General features: G+C 54.9%; 10 protein-coding genes across 10 annotated transcripts; 5 read left to right on the forward strand and 5 right to left on the reverse strand.

The window, feature by feature from the left end:
- Window positions 1–468: 468 nt before the first annotated feature.
- IWZ02DRAFT_86982 (uncharacterized protein) lies at window positions 469–2,226 on the reverse strand. The gene is made up of 3 exons (XM_066771342.1): window positions 1,719–2,226; window positions 1,582–1,666; window positions 469–1,518 (listed from the first exon to the last, which is right to left on the reverse strand). Exons 1-3 carry the CDS (start codon window positions 1,749–1,751, stop codon window positions 812–814), a joined length of 825 nt encoding a protein of 274 aa, XP_066618967.1. The 5' UTR covers window positions 1,752–2,226; the 3' UTR covers window positions 469–811.
- A 761-nt stretch (window positions 2,227–2,987) lies between these two features.
- On the reverse strand, window positions 2,988–4,419 carry IWZ02DRAFT_86985 (beta-lactamase superfamily domain-containing protein). Its single transcript, XM_066771343.1, has 2 exons — window positions 3,526–4,419; window positions 2,988–3,477 (listed from the first exon to the last, which is right to left on the reverse strand). Exons 1-2 carry the CDS (start codon window positions 4,373–4,375, stop codon window positions 3,098–3,100), a joined length of 1,230 nt encoding a protein of 409 aa, XP_066618968.1. The 5' UTR covers window positions 4,376–4,419; the 3' UTR covers window positions 2,988–3,097.
- Window positions 4,420–4,572: 153 nt separating this feature from the next.
- Window positions 4,573–5,606, reverse strand: IWZ02DRAFT_426236 (inorganic phosphate transporter Pho88). The gene is made up of 4 exons (XM_066765902.1): window positions 5,461–5,606; window positions 5,378–5,398; window positions 5,189–5,328; window positions 4,573–5,138 (listed from the first exon to the last, which is right to left on the reverse strand). Exons 1-4 carry the CDS (start codon window positions 5,475–5,477, stop codon window positions 4,744–4,746), a joined length of 573 nt encoding a protein of 190 aa, XP_066618969.1. The 5' UTR covers window positions 5,478–5,606; the 3' UTR covers window positions 4,573–4,743.
- Window positions 5,607–6,594: 988 nt separating this feature from the next.
- IWZ02DRAFT_436467 (uncharacterized protein) lies at window positions 6,595–7,560 on the forward strand (the record flags this gene model as incomplete). Its single annotated transcript, XM_066766530.1, has 1 exon — window positions 6,595–7,560. The coding sequence occupies one exon, from the start codon at window positions 6,595–6,597 to the stop codon at window positions 7,558–7,560; it is 966 nt and encodes a 321-aa protein (XP_066618970.1).
- A 251-nt stretch (window positions 7,561–7,811) lies between these two features.
- On the forward strand, window positions 7,812–9,065 carry IWZ02DRAFT_493898 (uncharacterized protein; the record flags this gene model as incomplete). Its single annotated transcript, XM_066769971.1, has 1 exon — window positions 7,812–9,065. One exon carries the CDS (start codon window positions 7,812–7,814, stop codon window positions 9,063–9,065), a length of 1,254 nt encoding a protein of 417 aa, XP_066618971.1.
- Window positions 9,066–9,163: 98 nt separating this feature from the next.
- IWZ02DRAFT_87031 (uncharacterized protein) lies at window positions 9,164–10,179 on the forward strand. The gene has a single exon (XM_066771345.1). It carries the CDS (start codon window positions 9,263–9,265, stop codon window positions 9,944–9,946), a length of 684 nt encoding a protein of 227 aa, XP_066618972.1. The 5' UTR covers window positions 9,164–9,262; the 3' UTR covers window positions 9,947–10,179.
- Window positions 10,180–12,069, reverse strand: IWZ02DRAFT_87030 (uncharacterized protein). Its single transcript, XM_066771344.1, has 5 exons — window positions 11,691–12,069; window positions 11,559–11,644; window positions 11,484–11,505; window positions 10,973–11,432; window positions 10,180–10,886 (listed from the first exon to the last, which is right to left on the reverse strand). The coding sequence occupies exons 1-5, from the start codon at window positions 11,976–11,978 to the stop codon at window positions 10,414–10,416; spliced, it is 1,329 nt and encodes a 442-aa protein (XP_066618973.1). The 5' UTR covers window positions 11,979–12,069; the 3' UTR covers window positions 10,180–10,413.
- Window positions 12,070–12,810: 741 nt separating this feature from the next.
- On the forward strand, window positions 12,811–14,223 carry IWZ02DRAFT_87091 (Alpha/Beta hydrolase protein). The gene is made up of 3 exons (XM_066771346.1): window positions 12,811–13,222; window positions 13,273–13,503; window positions 13,549–14,223. The coding sequence occupies exons 1-3, from the start codon at window positions 12,941–12,943 to the stop codon at window positions 14,200–14,202; spliced, it is 1,167 nt and encodes a 388-aa protein (XP_066618974.1). The 5' UTR covers window positions 12,811–12,940; the 3' UTR covers window positions 14,203–14,223.
- A 34-nt stretch (window positions 14,224–14,257) lies between these two features.
- IWZ02DRAFT_493901 (uncharacterized protein) lies at window positions 14,258–14,863 on the reverse strand (the record flags this gene model as incomplete). The annotated part of the gene is made up of 3 exons (XM_066769972.1): window positions 14,258–14,350; window positions 14,394–14,707; window positions 14,755–14,863. 3 exons carry the CDS (start codon window positions 14,861–14,863, stop codon window positions 14,258–14,260), a joined length of 516 nt encoding a protein of 171 aa, XP_066618975.1.
- A 448-nt stretch (window positions 14,864–15,311) lies between these two features.
- IWZ02DRAFT_87093 (uncharacterized protein) lies at window positions 15,312–16,579 on the forward strand. Its single transcript, XM_066771347.1, has 4 exons — window positions 15,312–15,695; window positions 15,744–15,815; window positions 15,864–16,057; window positions 16,104–16,579. The coding sequence occupies exons 1-4, from the start codon at window positions 15,488–15,490 to the stop codon at window positions 16,425–16,427; spliced, it is 798 nt and encodes a 265-aa protein (XP_066618976.1). The 5' UTR covers window positions 15,312–15,487; the 3' UTR covers window positions 16,428–16,579.
- Window positions 16,580–16,585: the final 6 nt, after the last annotated feature.

The raw sequence follows: 16,585 nt of genomic DNA on the forward strand, positions 1-16,585 counted from the left end.
TTGCGCGGTCGTGAGCCAGTTTCTGTCTTCCCTTTCTTTGCACGCGGTGCGGAAAGAGCTCAAGAGCAGACGCCGATGATGATTACCTGGAATTCATTACCTCGCGCGGTGCCTTGGAAGTGTCGGCAAGCTCAAGACGACTGTTGGTCGAGGTTCAGAGCGCAGTTGGGCTAGACATGCGAGGAAGATGGAAATGGTTGTGTACCCACGAGACGGCGGTGAACAGGATGAGATTGGCTTCTGCTGGCAGACACAAAGAGTCGACTCTTAAATCCTCCAGCGGGTTCCATCCGACGACACCGATCTAACCAATCGATCAAGCACTGCGATTCACCATGAACCCAGTAGCACATCTGGTAGCGTCCAGAAGCAGTGTCGATTTTGGAAGTAGTTTTGCGCTTTGCCAGGTACTTCTTCAGTCACTTTACAATGACGACGTACATCACGAAGCAAGTACTAGAAGAAGAAGAAGAAGAAGAAGAAGAAGAAGAAGAAGAAGAGAGAGTCACGTTTTGATCCCTATCTAAGCCTAGCTCCCAACTGATGAGTCACCGCCGGTCCTCTCATCCTAGAAACCTTTTGTATGCCCATCAGGGCCATTCGAACTCGAACAAAGCGCAAGCTACCGCATATCCCGAAAATCATTGCATGCCCTCAGGCATCATGTAAGCTCGACCTTCCCAAGGCTCCCACGCGTCGCAAAGACCCTTTGTACGCCAACGAGGAGCATCCATATCCAGCCAACACCCGCAAGACCCAAGACGCCGCCAAACGGCCGCTCGTCGATCCAAGCAAGCGTCCAACTATCCACCTAGTGCTGTTGCTGCTGCTGGCCAAAGTACCTGTCCATGAGGCCTTCGTAGTCGAAGTTGTAGTCGACGTCATCGAGGACGACGTTATCATCGCCGTTCTCGGCCTTGATGGAGCGTTGAGTGTAGCCCGGAGGGGCAGGGACAGGCTGCTCGTAAGCGGTGCCGGCATACATAACACCAGCGCCGGCGCCCATCATCGGAGTAGTCGTGTTGCCACCGGCGCGGCTGTAGAACGCGTTGTTGGAGGCTCCGAGAGGGAAGTTGTTCATGTACTCCGTGTTATTGTTGGCCGTGGGAGCAGAGTTGACGTTGTTGAGGGTACTGTCGTCGATCACGGTGCGCATGGGCTTGGGCTGGATGGCAACCATGCGCTTGGCCGGCGACTCGTCATGCATGGGCGTGTCCTGAGCGACATTGCGGAAGCCAATGTCGTCGAGGATGCGCTTGCGCTTCTTCTCCGTGTTGGCGGGTGTGGAGGAAGCAGAGCCAGTGGGAGTGTCCTTCTTGCCGTTGCTGTCATTCTTCTTTTCGGGCGTGGAGGGCATGCCGGCGTTCTTTTTGGCACTTTTGGTGAGCTTGCCGGCCTCGGCGACGATGTTGGAGACGTTTTTGGCGTGGCTGCTGTTGTCCGAGGGCATCTTGCCGCTGGCCATGTCCGTCTTCAGCTTGTCGATGTGGCGGCTGACGGCTTTGCCTGTGAGGCCGTCTGCAGGTTGAAGGTTAGCAAGCGGTTTGTTAGTTCGATAAAATCAGACCGTGCATCACTTACTCTCAAAACCCATGGCGACGAGCTCAGAAGCGATAGCCGCGTAAGGAATGGGCTTATCCAAAACCTTCAGAATAGCCAGGAGAAGCTGTAACTTGTGAGTGATTACTGTAGCAACCAAAGAAGAGATTCAAGCAAACCTTTTGGTCATTTTGAGCTGTCCAATTGACCATGGTGGGCAAGGATTATGGAGTGACGAAACAACCAAGAGGTGAGTGATAAGGGGATGGTGAAGGCTGAGTTGCACCTTAAGGCTGGAGATTTTTATTGTGGGTGTTACTGATGCGGACCCACGAGGGGGGTGCTCGGCCGTGCCCCTACCCCGTAACCCCAGGCGGCGCTGAGTATCGGCACCCCTGATGTGACCTAATGAGGCGGGTGCTCAACAGTGCTCCTACTCCATAACCCTAAGCGGAGTTGAAAGTATCGGCGCCCTTGATGCGCTTCCATAAGGCGGGAGCTCGTCGATGCCCCTATCCTGTAAACCTTGGAGACTTTGAGCATCGGCACCACTGGTATGCTCGGTGTTGATCCTTCCCTGTAGCCCCAGGAGGCGTTAAGTGTCGGCGTCCCATGTGCGCTTCCACAAGGCGGGTGCCCGGCGGTGCTCCTACCCCATAGCCCTCGGGAGCGTTAGGTACTAGTGCCCCTTGTGCGCTTCCATGAGGTAAGTATGCTTGAGTATGGATGCTCCATACGCTCTCTAATAAGGTCCTAGGACCTCAAGATTCGGATGGTCTTTGATATGGATGCTCCTCATGCGCTCCTTTAAATTGACTTTGTGCCCACACAGTCTCCCTGGTGCCCACCATGGAAATGAGGTGCTCCAGAATGCGTAGTACGCCTATAAGGCGAGCGCACGGACTTCCTACCAAGTATGGAAATGTCACTCCCTAGGTGTAGCCATAGTGCTAGGAGCACGAGCAGGTACTTATTCATGTTCTCGAAGTAACCAAGGAAGCTAGGCTTTCACTACAACAGATGAGGGTAGACGGTTCTGGTCGCGGCGGTTCCCGCCAGTTCCAAAAGAGAGCTTGAAAATCATCCTGAATCTTCCCTAGGTGTGGCCGGTTTGCTCCTCCTAGATGGTGGTAGTCATGCTGACACTGGATTCAGAGAAACTTACTGGAACGTTCTTCCACAAGGCGAGTCCGTGACGCTTCCAGTATGTTGTCGGCGACAATTTACCATTGCCATTTTCCAAGCCAGAGTGGCAGCTCAATGATTGTGTAATTTTTTTTCTGTATTTTTTTTTTTCTCCCCCCACCCAGGGGCTCCGTCTGCATCGATGAGGCCGCATCCAGAAGACTGACCAGTAGGGCAAACAATTGTCCACACGAGGGAGCGGGAGAAATTCACACGCTTGGATGCGGAATGATCTGGCTGCTGCGAGCCAGAAGTTTCGGTACAGGTCATCTCCAGCATCCTCTTTGAACCCAGAGCTGACATCAAGCCACAGGAAGATTGCGTTGCGGCAAACGGACAATAGCTTTCAGATTCCTCACGATGGACTTCGAGGTCACACCACGACCGTCTCGCCAACGGCGCACAAGCAAATCTCTTCGCCCCAGACCAATCCCGCCTCTTCAGCAGCCGTTCTCCAAAGCCGGGGAGGGTCGCGAACGTCTTCGAAACACTCGCTCATGGCTCCACGAACGGTCCCATAATGCATGCCCATGCTCTTTCTGCTCCGAACGTCGCGATGGATACAAATGGAATCCTCTGGCGCACAGTGGATCGGAGACATCATGGTCCGAGGCAAGAAGCAGCCGATGGGTAGCAGAGCGAGATCAAAAGGGCCGTACAGCTCACCAATATCTTTGAATGCAGGACAATGAGGCAGAGCGGCAACATCGGCAGCACTTGTGCCTTCGGGGACCGTGCGGTACCCAGTGTCTCCTGCAACATGGTCAGTGGGATCTTCCCGCCTAAAAAGGACAGACAAACCAGCAAAGTACAGCTTCTTCCCAGGCCCTTTTATGTCGTGGCCTGGAAGCTCTTCAATGATCCAGGAACACCACAGCCCGCACCCAGCATCCCAAATGCTTCTCCCACTAAAGTGCTGCGAAGGTGTGCAGACCAGCCTTGCTTTGGCATCTCCAACGCCAACTTCGACGCCGTCCCACCAATCCAGCTCGAGAACTTCCTCATTGCCAACTCCCATGCTCAGAAGGCTCGATTTGACGCCGAGGCCGCAAAGAAATCGCGCATGGCCTTTTCCTCGCTCATGGATAAACCGTATGGTAGCGACATCGAGGTGGTCGTAGTGGTTGTGGCTGATAAGGACAATATCGACCTCTGGCAGTTCCTGAAGGGCACACGGCGGCGGCGTAAATCGCTTGGGGCCAGCAAAGGAGACAGGCGACATGCGATCGGAAAATACGGGATCGAGAAGAATCGCAATGCCTCTTTTATTACTTCGGTTGCCATCCTTTTGACCACCGGTGGAGCTTTCTCCACCCGCGCCGCCCGCATTGCTTCCACAACAGACGCCACTGCCCACCTCGACAAGCCAGCTCGCATGCCCAATCCAGGTCGCTTTGAGCCCACTCTTTCCACGTCCCCAATCAGGCTTCATGACTGAGACCAGCTCAGCTCTGTCAGTAGGAACGGGTACAAAATTGCGTTCTTTGTTTGGGAGAAAGCGCGCTCGCAACGCCGTCCCCAAGCCATGCGCTTCCCGCTCAAAAGAGGGCCACGGGTTGCGAAAAGAGGTCGGTGGGCTGCCAACATGATGCTCCTTGGTGTAAGATGGCGGCTTGGGAATGCTGGCGAGAGGAGTGATTTGGACGGCCATGGCGACAAGAAGCTGTTGCCAAGGAAAAGAAAGATGTCAGCAAGATGTCGCCAGCCTTGTGCGAGCGAGCAAAGGGAGTCCACGTGAAGCGCAACATCCCTGCCACCGCTGGACCCTGTGCAAGGATCCCGTCAGCAACTGGCGCGGCGGAGACGGTGCGAAACACTTGCCGTGGCCGTGGCCGAGGGATGTTCACAGGTCGTGATCATGTCGCGATCGAAACGGGTGCGAGTCGAGCAGAGCGCATCAACTGTCCTCTATTTTTTGCATCCTCTACTCATCAAGCATCCAGGTAGCCACCAACATTTCTATGAAACACCGTTGCCCATCAAAATGCCCAATTTTCGCCCCATCCTCTAGAATCAGAATTACTCATCCTTGACGCCGCCACGGCCAGCCCGCTCGGCCTGCTCGATGCTCTTCTTGTCCGTCTTGATGTCACCGCCAGCCATAGCACCCATGAGGCCGCCACCAGCCTTCCACGGGCGCTTGAGGTCGCCGACAGCAGGCTGGCCAAGGAGATGAATCTTGACGAGGTTGCCCTCGAACGCGCCCTTGACGGGGATGATGGACTGGATGAGCAGAGGGTTGGTGTACTTGAAGTACAGGTGCATAACGCCCATCATGCCAACACCCATCAGCTGCGCCTTCCACAGCTGCTTTAATTGTTGCAAGTCATACGCGTGGACGGTCGTGGTGACAGCCTTGGGCTCCTCACCGCTGCCTGGGGGCGCGGGTTCGACGTACTTGAGGACGTTCATGTCTGATCCGGATCAGTATCAATCCAACCGTGCGCAAAGGTGGGGGGCGCACCCTTCTTCTTGTCGATTTGCATCTTGACGTAAAAGTAGACGCCGGCGATGATCAGGTTCGACACAATGTACAGGGCGCGGATGCCGTTGAGGACATTGGGGTCGTCAAAAGGAATCTTCTTGGAAACCTGCATCATCACCCTGGAAGGAGTCAGAGAGGTTCTAGCGCAGATTCGGATCAAACACGTACAAGATGATGGCGAGGTTGGTTCTGTCGCAGGCCGGGTTAGCACGCTATTTCCGAATTCCGACGGCGCCAGACGGCAGACTCACACTTGAGGGTTGACCATTTCGACGGCGAGACTGTGACCTGGGCAGATGGACGGGCACGAGGATGTAGAGGATGGAGGGACGCGTGAGGCGACGCGGAGGGATTTATTGTTGAGGAATCGTTCTCAGAGTGCGGCCGTGCAGAGTAGAGGACAGGCTGGAGATCTACGCGGCCGTCACCGCCCAACCTGGAAGTCCGTCTTGGCCCGGGCCCGGCCTCTCCCGTGCCGACCCTCCGCCCTCCTCAACCTCATCTCTGCAATCATGAACGGGATTTTGTCAAAAGAGCCCACTATCAAGATCACTCTCCCTTCAATCAACAGACTTGTCGATCTAGAAACCTTTTTCGCCAGAATGGCAATTAATGGTCTGGCCTCTGCCTCCTCTGAAGGTGCCAACCATACAGCACTCGGATTCTCTGGAAAAAGCCTGGCTATTCGCACTGTGAGTACCAAAGGCGCCGCCTCTGGGGTGGATTGAAGTTTGGTTGTCCCAGACTTGCGATACTCAACAACCAGCCGGTTCAAAGGAGAACCATCCCTTGTCAAGAGAAACCCGATCTTTCCATCCACTGTCGGTCTGTTCAAAGCCCACATGAGTCTACGAAAAAGCCTGTAGGAATTCGAGAGGGCTAATTCCTTCAATTTGTTCGTTTCAGTCATCTGTGTGCCATGGGCTATTCATCTTCTTGCTGTCAAATCTCTCCTGGATATTCAAACCAAACTTCCAGTCCTCCAAGGAGCTTGGAACAGTCTCAATCGAGAAAGTGGCTTCCGAAATCCTCAACCAAGGCTAAAACGTGCTTTATTTGGCCTCACGACCTCGACGAGGCGCTGGGCCTCTGCCCGAAAATCTTGTTGCAGTGTCACGGAGTAAATATTAACCTCGACAGAATTTGCGCTGCAATCAATCTTGCAGCATGATAATCGGCTATCGTTGGGCTTTAGTCAGATTTGTTGATTTGTTGTTGACCGCGTGTTGATTTGTTAGCGCCAACCACAACACAAGCGTGTCTTCGGAACAGAATCGCTCCAGTGGCTCCTCCATAGATGCCCATCTTGTAGTTCAAACTCAAACCCTCTACCTCCTCTCTCTGCCACACCTCTGGAGGTTCCGGCTACGCAACGACTCACGACCATGGAAAAGGAGACCATGGATATCGACAGGGGCCCCGCCACCCCCTTCATCAATCCATCTTCTACAAACAATATCGCCGAAACAAACGCGTCGACTCCGAATTTTCGCGCCATAGCAGCCTCCTTCACGCAACGCAATGGAGAGCAATCCACCGATTCGGACGCGGCAGGTCCCAACTCGCCTCAGGTCAGAAACTACCTCTTTCAAAATGGGAAGCCAAGGTCGATCGAGGTGCCTGGCGATCTAGCTGGACTGGCAAATTACCTCTTGGATGAGGAGAGCAAGTCTCTGAACATAAAGACCAGAGCCCGCCACTCGAGACTGGCTGCTGTTCGCGTCACTACTGGCCAGATGATAGTCTCGTCGGACATTCCGATTAGGCAAAAGCGCCTCGAAATATTCACCTCCAACTGGATCAAAGAAGTGTGCGACACATTCGGCCTAGAGCTGCCAGCCCTGCCAAAACTCCCAAACAGCCATCGAGAGATCGACTGGCGTCAAGCTGAGGCTCGTGCCGAACTTCCTGGCTTGTTTGAAGACGACGCCGATAATCTTGACTTACTAGCCGCTGGTGCCGCTGCCATCACTATCAACGACTCAAGCATGGAGCCTCGTCTTCCCAACAAGCCACACAACACCTCGATAATGCGACCCAGGAAGCGGCAGCAAAATGTGGATGAAAAGAAACAGGAGGCTGGTGGCAGGAAGGTGAATAATGGTCGCGTTGGAAGGAAGAATATGGACAAGAAAACAAAGCCCAAGTCAGGATTTCTTGCCACGATGAAGGCAATGATGGACAACTGCAAAGACGTGGACACTGATAACAGAGACATGGCCATGGATGTCGACGGCAGCGAGCGTGACGGACTCGATCAGCAGTATCGCGAAATCGACGCACACTCTCGTAGATCTTTGCGCGTGAAGCTAGAGACTGAGAAAAAGGAAGATATGGACATGGATTTGTGACGTGGTCAACAAGTCGTTCACAAATACGAATGGCAAGCATTGCATCTTGATGCGGGGCTGCAGTTAGGTTCGGTCGTCAGTTGTAGGCAGTCTTCTTTTCTGTTCCAAGGTTTCTTTACATTGGCCTTATATTACAACGTCGTCAAAACACGCCGCAATGTTTTTGCCTTAGCCCACCTTGTACTTTAGTCTCTACTCACACCCTCAACTGATTCCACCACAACAACAACAAGCAGTGGCCCTCCTTAGCCATGGACAAGCACCAGACCAGGCAGAACCACCAGTTGTCTTCCAACATGACGAAGATAAACCCGACAATGCCTCGCGCCGGAAATCGATTCGCTTCTCTGCCCAAGGAAAGCTTCGACCTTCGCTACTGGCCTTCGAAGACGGCGCCCGAAAAGCCCTCCACCTCTCCCGTCCGCAACTACCTCCTTCATGAATGGCCGCCATACAAGACCGAGCTTCCAAGCGACCTGAGGCGCGTCCAGCTCTACTTCGAGACCGACTACAAAGACATGCACCCGCACCCCAAAATCATTTCAGTCCACATCGGCACCGGCGAAACCATGCTGTCCGAGGGCATCCCGCCCACGCGCCGCCTCTGGAACCGCTTCATTCACGGATGGCTCAGTCTCGTCCACTACACGCTGGTCAAGTGGCAGCCCGACCCGGCCTTGCTAGTCGAGCCGCATCCGGACGACGACTTCTTCACCCCGCCGCGTCCCAGCGCTGTCTTTGGAACCGATTTCCCTTCTACCGACGATACGACCGCTGCTCCTCCTAGCCGCGACGACCCTTCCAGAGATGATATCATGGCGGATTACTTCAGGATGCTGCAGGGAGAGGGGAAGAAGCACAAGGCGTCCATGCGCGACAGGCGTCAGCAGATGAAGGATGCCAAGTCGACCAACGCCGAAGTGGACGCTGACAGAGACGTCAACATGGGGGATTCGGGCTATGCGAAGAAGCCGAACAACAACAGCAAGAAGCGGCGCCAGAAGCGCCAGCTGAACGAGAGGCTTGCCGCCAAAGCCTTGGAGGACGCAAACAAGATGCAGCCCGCGGAGCGCGAGGCATTTCAGAGCACGGCGAAGGAAATGGGCGGAGCCCTTGCTGGAGGCTCCGTTGACGAAAACAAGCGCACCGTCCAGGACGAATTGCTCGGTCATGGCTACACTGCCAACACCCAGCTCCTCGACATGCCCCGCCCCGCTACTGCAGTTGACGTCTCTTCTTTGGGCGACAAGTCTGTTGCGCAGCAAGACATGGCCGACACCCGTTCTTTCGACACGCGTCGTCCCGCTTCTGGAGCCAGGATCCTCACCGTCTACGAGCGGTCCGTCGCGTCGCAGGGCATGGTCAACACTGAAGAAACGACTGATGTCGCCGTCAAGCCAGTCACGCGCCAGATGCACCACTTGACTCTTCAACATGGAGCGCAGCACGGCATGGAAGAAGGTCCTGTCAAGGAGGATGACGAGCTCGACATGACAGAAGGATAACTGGACGGCACCTAGTGTTCGCTTGCCAAAGTCTACGATAACGGACTTGGTGAGGGAGAATTCGGAGGGCTGTCCGGATGTGGGCGTTGATTGATGATGGTTGACTTTCTCCACTCTTTGACTTTTTCCGGGCTGTTAGGCAAGTGCTTGCTTGCTTTCGAGTCACCTAGTCCTAAGCATAAAGTCATGCGTGATGGATGACAAAAGATTATCATTCTCCTTCAAACTTTTTTTTTTCTCTTTTATCAAAGATTGTCCTTTTGTTGTCCTTTCTTGATACAGCAGTTCCTGGCCTTTGTTTATTCCGTTGCAGACAGCCGAGCCTGTCTTCCCTTCACTCGTGCCTCCAATTCCAGATGCAAGTTGTGAATGTCACTTGCGAGTCTTTTTCTCAGTCCCCCCCTTTCCCCCGCCCAAACTTTCTCGTCTCTACTGTCTCTAAACGGCCCCTGCATCGAACCACAGTCCGTCAATGGTCCGCGCCGGGGGCGGTCCGACTCTGGCACAAAGCTCGAGACCAACCGATAGCTTTCCGTTGCTTTTTGGACGAACCACACTGTCTGTCTGGCAGAGCAGCTGCCACTGCTTTTCCCCCTTCGGTCCACTCACTTTCTCATCTACCGCCGAGGAATCGTCACCTCGCAAAGTACCAACAACCGAAACGCCGACAGTGTTCCCGCCGAGTCGAGTTGTCAGAGAATCTAGGAGAACGCGGGGCAAATGTAAATCTAAACGCATCTTCCTCCTTCTTCTTCTCCTCCTCTTCCTCCTGCAGTAGTCGTGGCTGTTGCTGCAGGTGGTGGTGGATACGCGTCCCGACGGGAGCCACCAGGCGCCAGGCGGCGACAGCAGCGCTTGGACTCCCACGAGGTCAAAGATGAGGCGGGCAACCCACCTCAGACAGCGGGGGATACCTGCGTGCTCCTTGTCATTTGCTCGTTGCTCGTTGCTCGTTGCTCGTTGCTCCTTGCTCCACCGGTACGGTCGGTCGTTCGATCATGGATGGCCGTTTCCAGCCTTCGCCCGCCGCCGCCGCCGCTGCTGCTGCTGTCTGTATAACACGCGCCTTTTGGTGATGACTGACTCTAGACCGCGGCGATGGTTTCCGCTTTGACGCTGTGCTTAAGTCGGCGAATGAGGATGGCGGAATTTGCCATTGAGATGTCAAGACGACTTCAGGGTGAGTGCGTGGGTGTCCAAAGAATGGCAAGTCCCGACACCGATGTAGGACAGAAAGCAAAGGAGCAACGTGCTGAGGGTCTGAAACAGATGGACAGCAGCTCACGCAAATCCGCGCAGCACCGCACCGTAGATCAGCGCCGTCTTATCATCATCATCATCATCATCATCAAGGATCGGGACATTCATTCAATCTACTCTTGCTATTACTCCAGGTGCGCGAATCCGAAAAGCGAAACGGGTTGCGGTGCTGCTGCTGCTCGGTGGGATCGATCTCGCTCGTGAGCTCAATCTCGTCGTGGCGCATGATGCCCATCGTGTCGCTCTCGACGTCCGACGACGGCGAGCCCGCCAAGTGGTGCGTGTCGTGGCGCGACTTTGTCGACCTGCCCGTGAAGCCACCGTGACTGCTGCCACTACCGCTCCCACCACCAACGATGATGATGCCGCCATCGGCAGAGCGGTATTGGCTCGCGCGATAGTCGCTCGACCCAAACGTGTAGTGGTTCTCGTAGCTGCCCGAGGCGCCCCACCCGTGGCCACCACCTCGCGCAAAGACGTTGCCAAGAGTGGGGAGCGAGGCGGCGAGCACGCTGCACACGAGCTCCACCAGCGACCAGGCCAGGAGATCCGTATAGTTCCCTGCGTATGTTTGTGTCAGCAACCCTGCGCATCATTTCATTCATCACTCATGCTGAATGAGAAAGAAGGGGAGGGGAAGCACGGACAGAGCGTGTCGCTCTTTAGGCGAGATTTGGCGACTAGCGTCATGGCCGAACCGATACAGGCGATTGCTCCGACGGAGAAGAGGGCGCCGAGCTGCAGCTTCTGGCCCCACGACATCTTGAGCTTCCAGAGGACGATGATGGGCACGGCGAGGAGCAGGTAGTCGAGCGTGATGTTGATGGCGCGCAGAATCGTTCCCATGCGCGCCACGCCCAAGCACTTGGGCGCCGTGGCCATCTTGCCCGCGACGACGTAGTCAAAGTTTGCCGCCGGCGGCGTGCACTGGAAGACGTTGAGGAAAAAGGCCACGACGACGTAGCAGCTGACGATGGCGAAGAAGCTCCAGTTGCCAATGATCCAGGCGCGCGAGACGAGCGACGTCAGACGCATGTTGAAGACGACAATGGACATTTTGACGACGCCGATGCAGACGAAAAAGTCGATTTGCGCGACCAGTGCGAGCTGTGGCAGTCAGCAGTGTTTGGCGTCGGCGTGCAGCGGCGACTGGCCTACCCAGTGGTAGTAGTGATAGTTCCTGCATCGGGCTGTCAGCCACCAGAGTCGCGCGGGTTCAGTCGCTCTACTCACTCGTACGTCACATCGAACATGTGTTTCCCCGCGCCGCCGTACTGGACCATTGCGATCTGGAGAGCCGGATACGCCACGGCCATGATCTACAGACTATCAGCGTCTGCCAGCGAATGCTTCCAATGGTCGTACAAGTCCCGGGACCATCAAGGTGTCGTCAATGCCCCATTCCAGCCTGCGGACGTGATAGCGCAGGAAAAGTCGGAGGCCGGTGACGAGAGTCATGATGGCTATACAAAAAGCCAAGCTGGCCACGATCCTGGGGCCCTTGGTCTCGAAGATGTAGCCGTCAGGCCGGTCTGGCGCGAGCTTCACGCCCTTTTTGGGATCAACATGGTACAAACCAGCGGATTGCAAAAGCGCCTTGGTAACCCAGTAGTCCGTCTCGGTGTTTGGCGGGTCGTTGATGTAGGCGGACATCGGAGCAGAGAGCGAACAGGTCCAGAAGACCAGCCTTTGTCGAAGCGGGAGCCGGAATGGCAAGAGGTGTCAACGGTAGCGTGTACGATCCATCCAGAATACAAGGTGGGAGGGGGAAGAGAGGTAAACTGCGTTGTTTGATAGGGCTGTCTGTCTTTTGAGGCGCACCACCCTATAATAACATGGTTTGGCTGTGTACAAAAAGCTCGCGAATCCGGAGTCGAGACCTGTGCTTTTCGCTTAAATCCTTGACAACCTGCCCATTCCGTCGTGCAGCGGGGAGGGTTCAGGGTTTCAAACTTCTACCGGGCGTAGCACGGCTCGTCGAAGCCAAAAACTACGACTCGTAGAAACATCGTCTCTTTTCGACAAGAGAGAGCGAGAGAGAGAGAAGCCAGTAGGAGGCGCAAAAGAGGTTGATGGGTGATGTCGTGGTCATCAACAACCCGGACTCGGCTTCCTGAATGCGGAGGACGATGATCAATGGGGCGGCCTCGTGGGCATGCAGATTCCTTCCGTCTTTCTTCAAGCCCAGAAAATGTTTGCGCGGCCTGATGTCACTCACCTCGGCGGCTTGACGACCTATGTAGCGAGCTCCAGGCCCGGCCTCGAACCTGCAGGCGGATCAAAGGAACCAGAAGCGTCGTCCCCTGTACAGCGCATCTATAACAATCTATAAAACGTCCCTAAGCCCAGAATTAGTATACTGGTTGAAACACGAACATGTATGCGGTGATGGAGTAGAGGCCGTGGGCGCACAGACGGCCTCACCGCCTCGGCGTAGACCTGATTCGGCAATCTCACCGCTCAACGGCTCCGGCCGTCGCGTATCATTTCATCTCGGCCATGGGCTGGCTGACTGACAGGGCCCCTTTTCCCTCTGCTCGTAGCATGAAGAATGACTTTTTGCATCCTCGACTACTGCAGCTTGTCAGGCCTGCACAGTCTGCGTGTTTGACATCATGCGCTGGCTAACGACGGTTTCGCTGGCGTTTGGTGCCCTGGCTCCTCTCGCCCACGCGGCCTCGTGCACCGGTATCTGGGCTGTGAGTCCCAATTGCACCTCGAAAGAGGTCGCGTATCAGAGGGACTACTTCTACATTGGCGGCGAATATGTGTACAGCGCGTCGTTCAAAGGGAGCATCTTTTCAGATCAGCTGTACGTGGAAAAGTTGACGCCTCAGACGGGGGTGAATCGAGCAAACCCCATTGTTTTTATGTCGGCCGGAGTGCCTTCAGGAGCAGTAAGTGACTGATTCATGCACTTGGGTGCTTTGTCCGCTGACTAGCTCAGGTGTGGTTGAACACCCCAGACGGCCGTAGAGGCTGGGCGTCCTACTATCTGGATCATGGCTACCAAGTTTACATCGTGGACATTACCTCTGTCGGCCGTAGCAGTCAATCGCAGTTTTCCACCTATCCTCTGAAGATTGGTTCAACGGATAACATCACCGAAAACTGCTACACTGCCCCAGAGCTGATTGATCCTTATCCGCAATCGCAAAACCACACGCAATGGCCCGGTGTAAGTTTGATGTGGATTGATAAAGAAGAGTGCTGACTGGTCCAGACGGGTGTTCGCGGAGACCCCATTTTTGATGCGTTCATGGCGTCCATGATTCCATTGACGTCAAACGCGACAAGTCTGGAGCTGGCGATGCGCAAGGCTGGATGCCAATTGCTGGAGATGATAGGAACGTCCTTTCTCATCAGTCACTCGGCCGGATCAACGTACACCATCCTGTTGAGTGATCAGTGTCCAAGTCTCATCAAGGGAAATATAAACATTGAGCCTGGAAACACACCGTTTCAGAGCTTGGTGGGCAACTCGACTGTGCCTGCAGTCGGCCGGACATCCGCGCGACCCTACGGTCTCACGACTACCGAGATTGGCTATGTCCCAGCGTTGAACAGCTCTGCGGACCTGCAAACAGTCTGGGTCGGAGAGGACCTTGCTGGAAATCGATCCTGCGTCATGCAAACGGAGCCTGCCCATCAGCTGCCCAACATTGCCAAAGTGCCCTATGTTGCAATCACTGGAGCTGCCAGCCCGCACATCACATACGACCACTGCATGATCAATTACCTCAAGCAGGTTGGCGCGGATCCCGAGTGGATCAAGCTGGAGGACCGGGGCATCTTGGGCAACGGACATTTCATGTACCTGGAGAAGAACAGTGACGATATCGCCACCGTGGTGCTCGAGTGGATGCAGAGCAGGTGATTATCAAAAAGGTTTTGCCTCGTTCCAGAGCGCCAGTAAAATTTATATCAGCAATTTACATTGACCAACCCACAGCCGATGCGAAAATGAACAAGAGCAAGGGATTCCAATCAAGAGCGGAGCCTGCAGAGGTAGACGAAGCAGAAGCCTGGTGCTTTTAGTTTGGTTGACTGAAGATGCGAAATACTTACTGCCGATGCGGTTCCCGATGATGTGGTAGAGGCCGAGGCCGCTGAAGAGCTGGCCGTGGTGGGGCAGGCGGCCGTCGAGTTTGCCGCCGAACCTGTGGGTGCGGGTATGGCAGTGGGCACTGTAGCTTGGCTGCCAGTGAGAGGGGCGGTTGCCAAACTGCAATTGGCGGCGGCACTGGTCAGGGAGGGCCCATAGTATTGCCAAATATTTTGGTTGTCCGAGCCGGCGCACTGCAGGCAATTCTTGTAGTCTTTCAGGAAAGCCTGGTCGGAGCAGACATTGCAACCGGCCTTGGCAAGCAGAATCGCCTCGCCTACTTGGCGTCAGAAGGTTCATCCAAGAGGAGCATGTTTTACTTACCGCAGTTGTCGTGGCAGTTGTAATTGGCCGTGTCGTTGTCCTGGCGCTTGCCCAAGAACTCGGCAGACGCGGTCGAGAGAAAGGCAAACAGGAGCAATTGGCGCAGCATGTCGATGGACTTTGATTCTCTCGGTGTCGCCAGAGTGGTGGATGCCGCGACGTCTTTAAAGCTTCCAGGTCAAGCCGCGGCAGGAGCTCACGGTCAGTGGTTGTCGGAGCGCCATTAGAGGTACTGGCAACCCCGACGCGGGGATAGAGTTGGCATGCATCAGGGCGGGACGCGAGGTAACGCTTCGGTGGAGGATGGGCCGGAAGAAGGGCTCGATTACATGGGTTTGAGCAAATTCTTGTCGCGACAGAGTTTGTGGCCGGCGGTTGCATGAAGTCGGAGACGATGTCGGTGACGGATCAGTGGTATCAGATGATCAGATAAGTATCCTCCATCCTTTCGATCAATCGCCTCTGCATAAACAACACCTGCTAGGCCTAGACGATGGATTTGCCCAACTCTTCTGGCCAACATTTGCTCCGGCGTCTGCCAGGCGAGCTCATAAACTTTTGGCCAACCGACCAGATGGCACCACGGCAACTATCGACCCAGTCCAATCCACCATTCTGGGTCATGAAAGCTTGTCCGACAGCAAACTCCACGCCCCACTTCTACAAATACTGTACCTCTTGCACGGCTCTCAAATCTCAATCTCGTTCACAGTCCTGAATAAACACCATCTCAATGTCCGGCTTCAACAAGGCTTCGACAGCATGTCTGCTCGCTGCTTTGCCCGCTGTGCTTGCAGCCCATGGCGACGGCGCTGAAGGATCCATCATGGGCCCCGTCGCTTTTCTCTGGCCGAAATATCGGACCTGGTCGGCAGCGAGCGACAACACCCCTCCATGCGGCAGCGCCGCAACAGTCACAAACCGCACTGAATTCCCGCTTGGTTAGTACATCGGCTCGTGCGATGGTGCCTTGTCTAACCAATTCACAGATCAAGGCTCGGTCGCTCTGACCATTGCACAAGAAGCTTGGAACATCGAGTTCCACATTGCGTTTGGCAACAGTGAGTAACACCAAAACTCTGGAATGTCACGCCTCTAACGCATCGTAGATCCCACGAGCCAGAGCGACTTTTCAGAGCAGGTTGTGAGCAACGTTAGCGAGGTAGAGCCTGGACACGAGTGCTACAAGCTCGACGCCCTTCCAAGCAACGTGACGGCAGGCTCAAACGCCACCATCCAGCTCGAGTACTGGGCCGAGTACGACTCGGACAGAAATCAGACCTTTTACGCTTGCGCAGACATTGTGAGTGGGACAGCCTTGGCTGTTGAACTGTTCTGACAAGTAGTAGACATTTGTCGAGGCGTCCGCCTTTACCCAACAGGTCCCTTGCTTCAACGTCACCGCTTCTACCTTTGGATCGCCAAGCAGTTCCTCTACCAGCAGTGCAACATCTTCGGCGTCTGCCTCGGCTGCTTCAAAGAGTAGTCTGAGTGGCGGAGACAAGGCTGGAATTGCTGTTGGCTCGATTGTTGGTGGTCTTGCCATCATTGGGGCAGGTCTATTCTGGCTCCTCCGCAAGAGGCGCCAGAGCAAGCCGGTACCGGTCGCCATGACTCTGGAGAAGGAAGAGGCTGGCTCGACGCTCTCTCGGGCGGAGACTGCAGGAAATTGATTCGCAGACGAGTAACGATTGAGACGCATTCACGACTGAAAAGCTGAGTTTCTAAGTTGCACAGCTGAGTTTCACGAGGAGCATTCATCTCAGCCTCACGCTCGTACAATATTTTGATATCACAGTGCTGAAAAGATTTTTTCCCTTGCTCGATCTTT

The sequence above is a fragment of the Phyllosticta citriasiana genome (assembly GCF_038021145.1).
Source record: "Phyllosticta citriasiana strain CBS 120426 chromosome Unknown IWZ02scaffold_15, whole genome shotgun sequence".
Classification (NCBI taxonomy): domain Eukaryota; kingdom Fungi; phylum Ascomycota; class Dothideomycetes; order Botryosphaeriales; family Phyllostictaceae; genus Phyllosticta; species Phyllosticta citriasiana.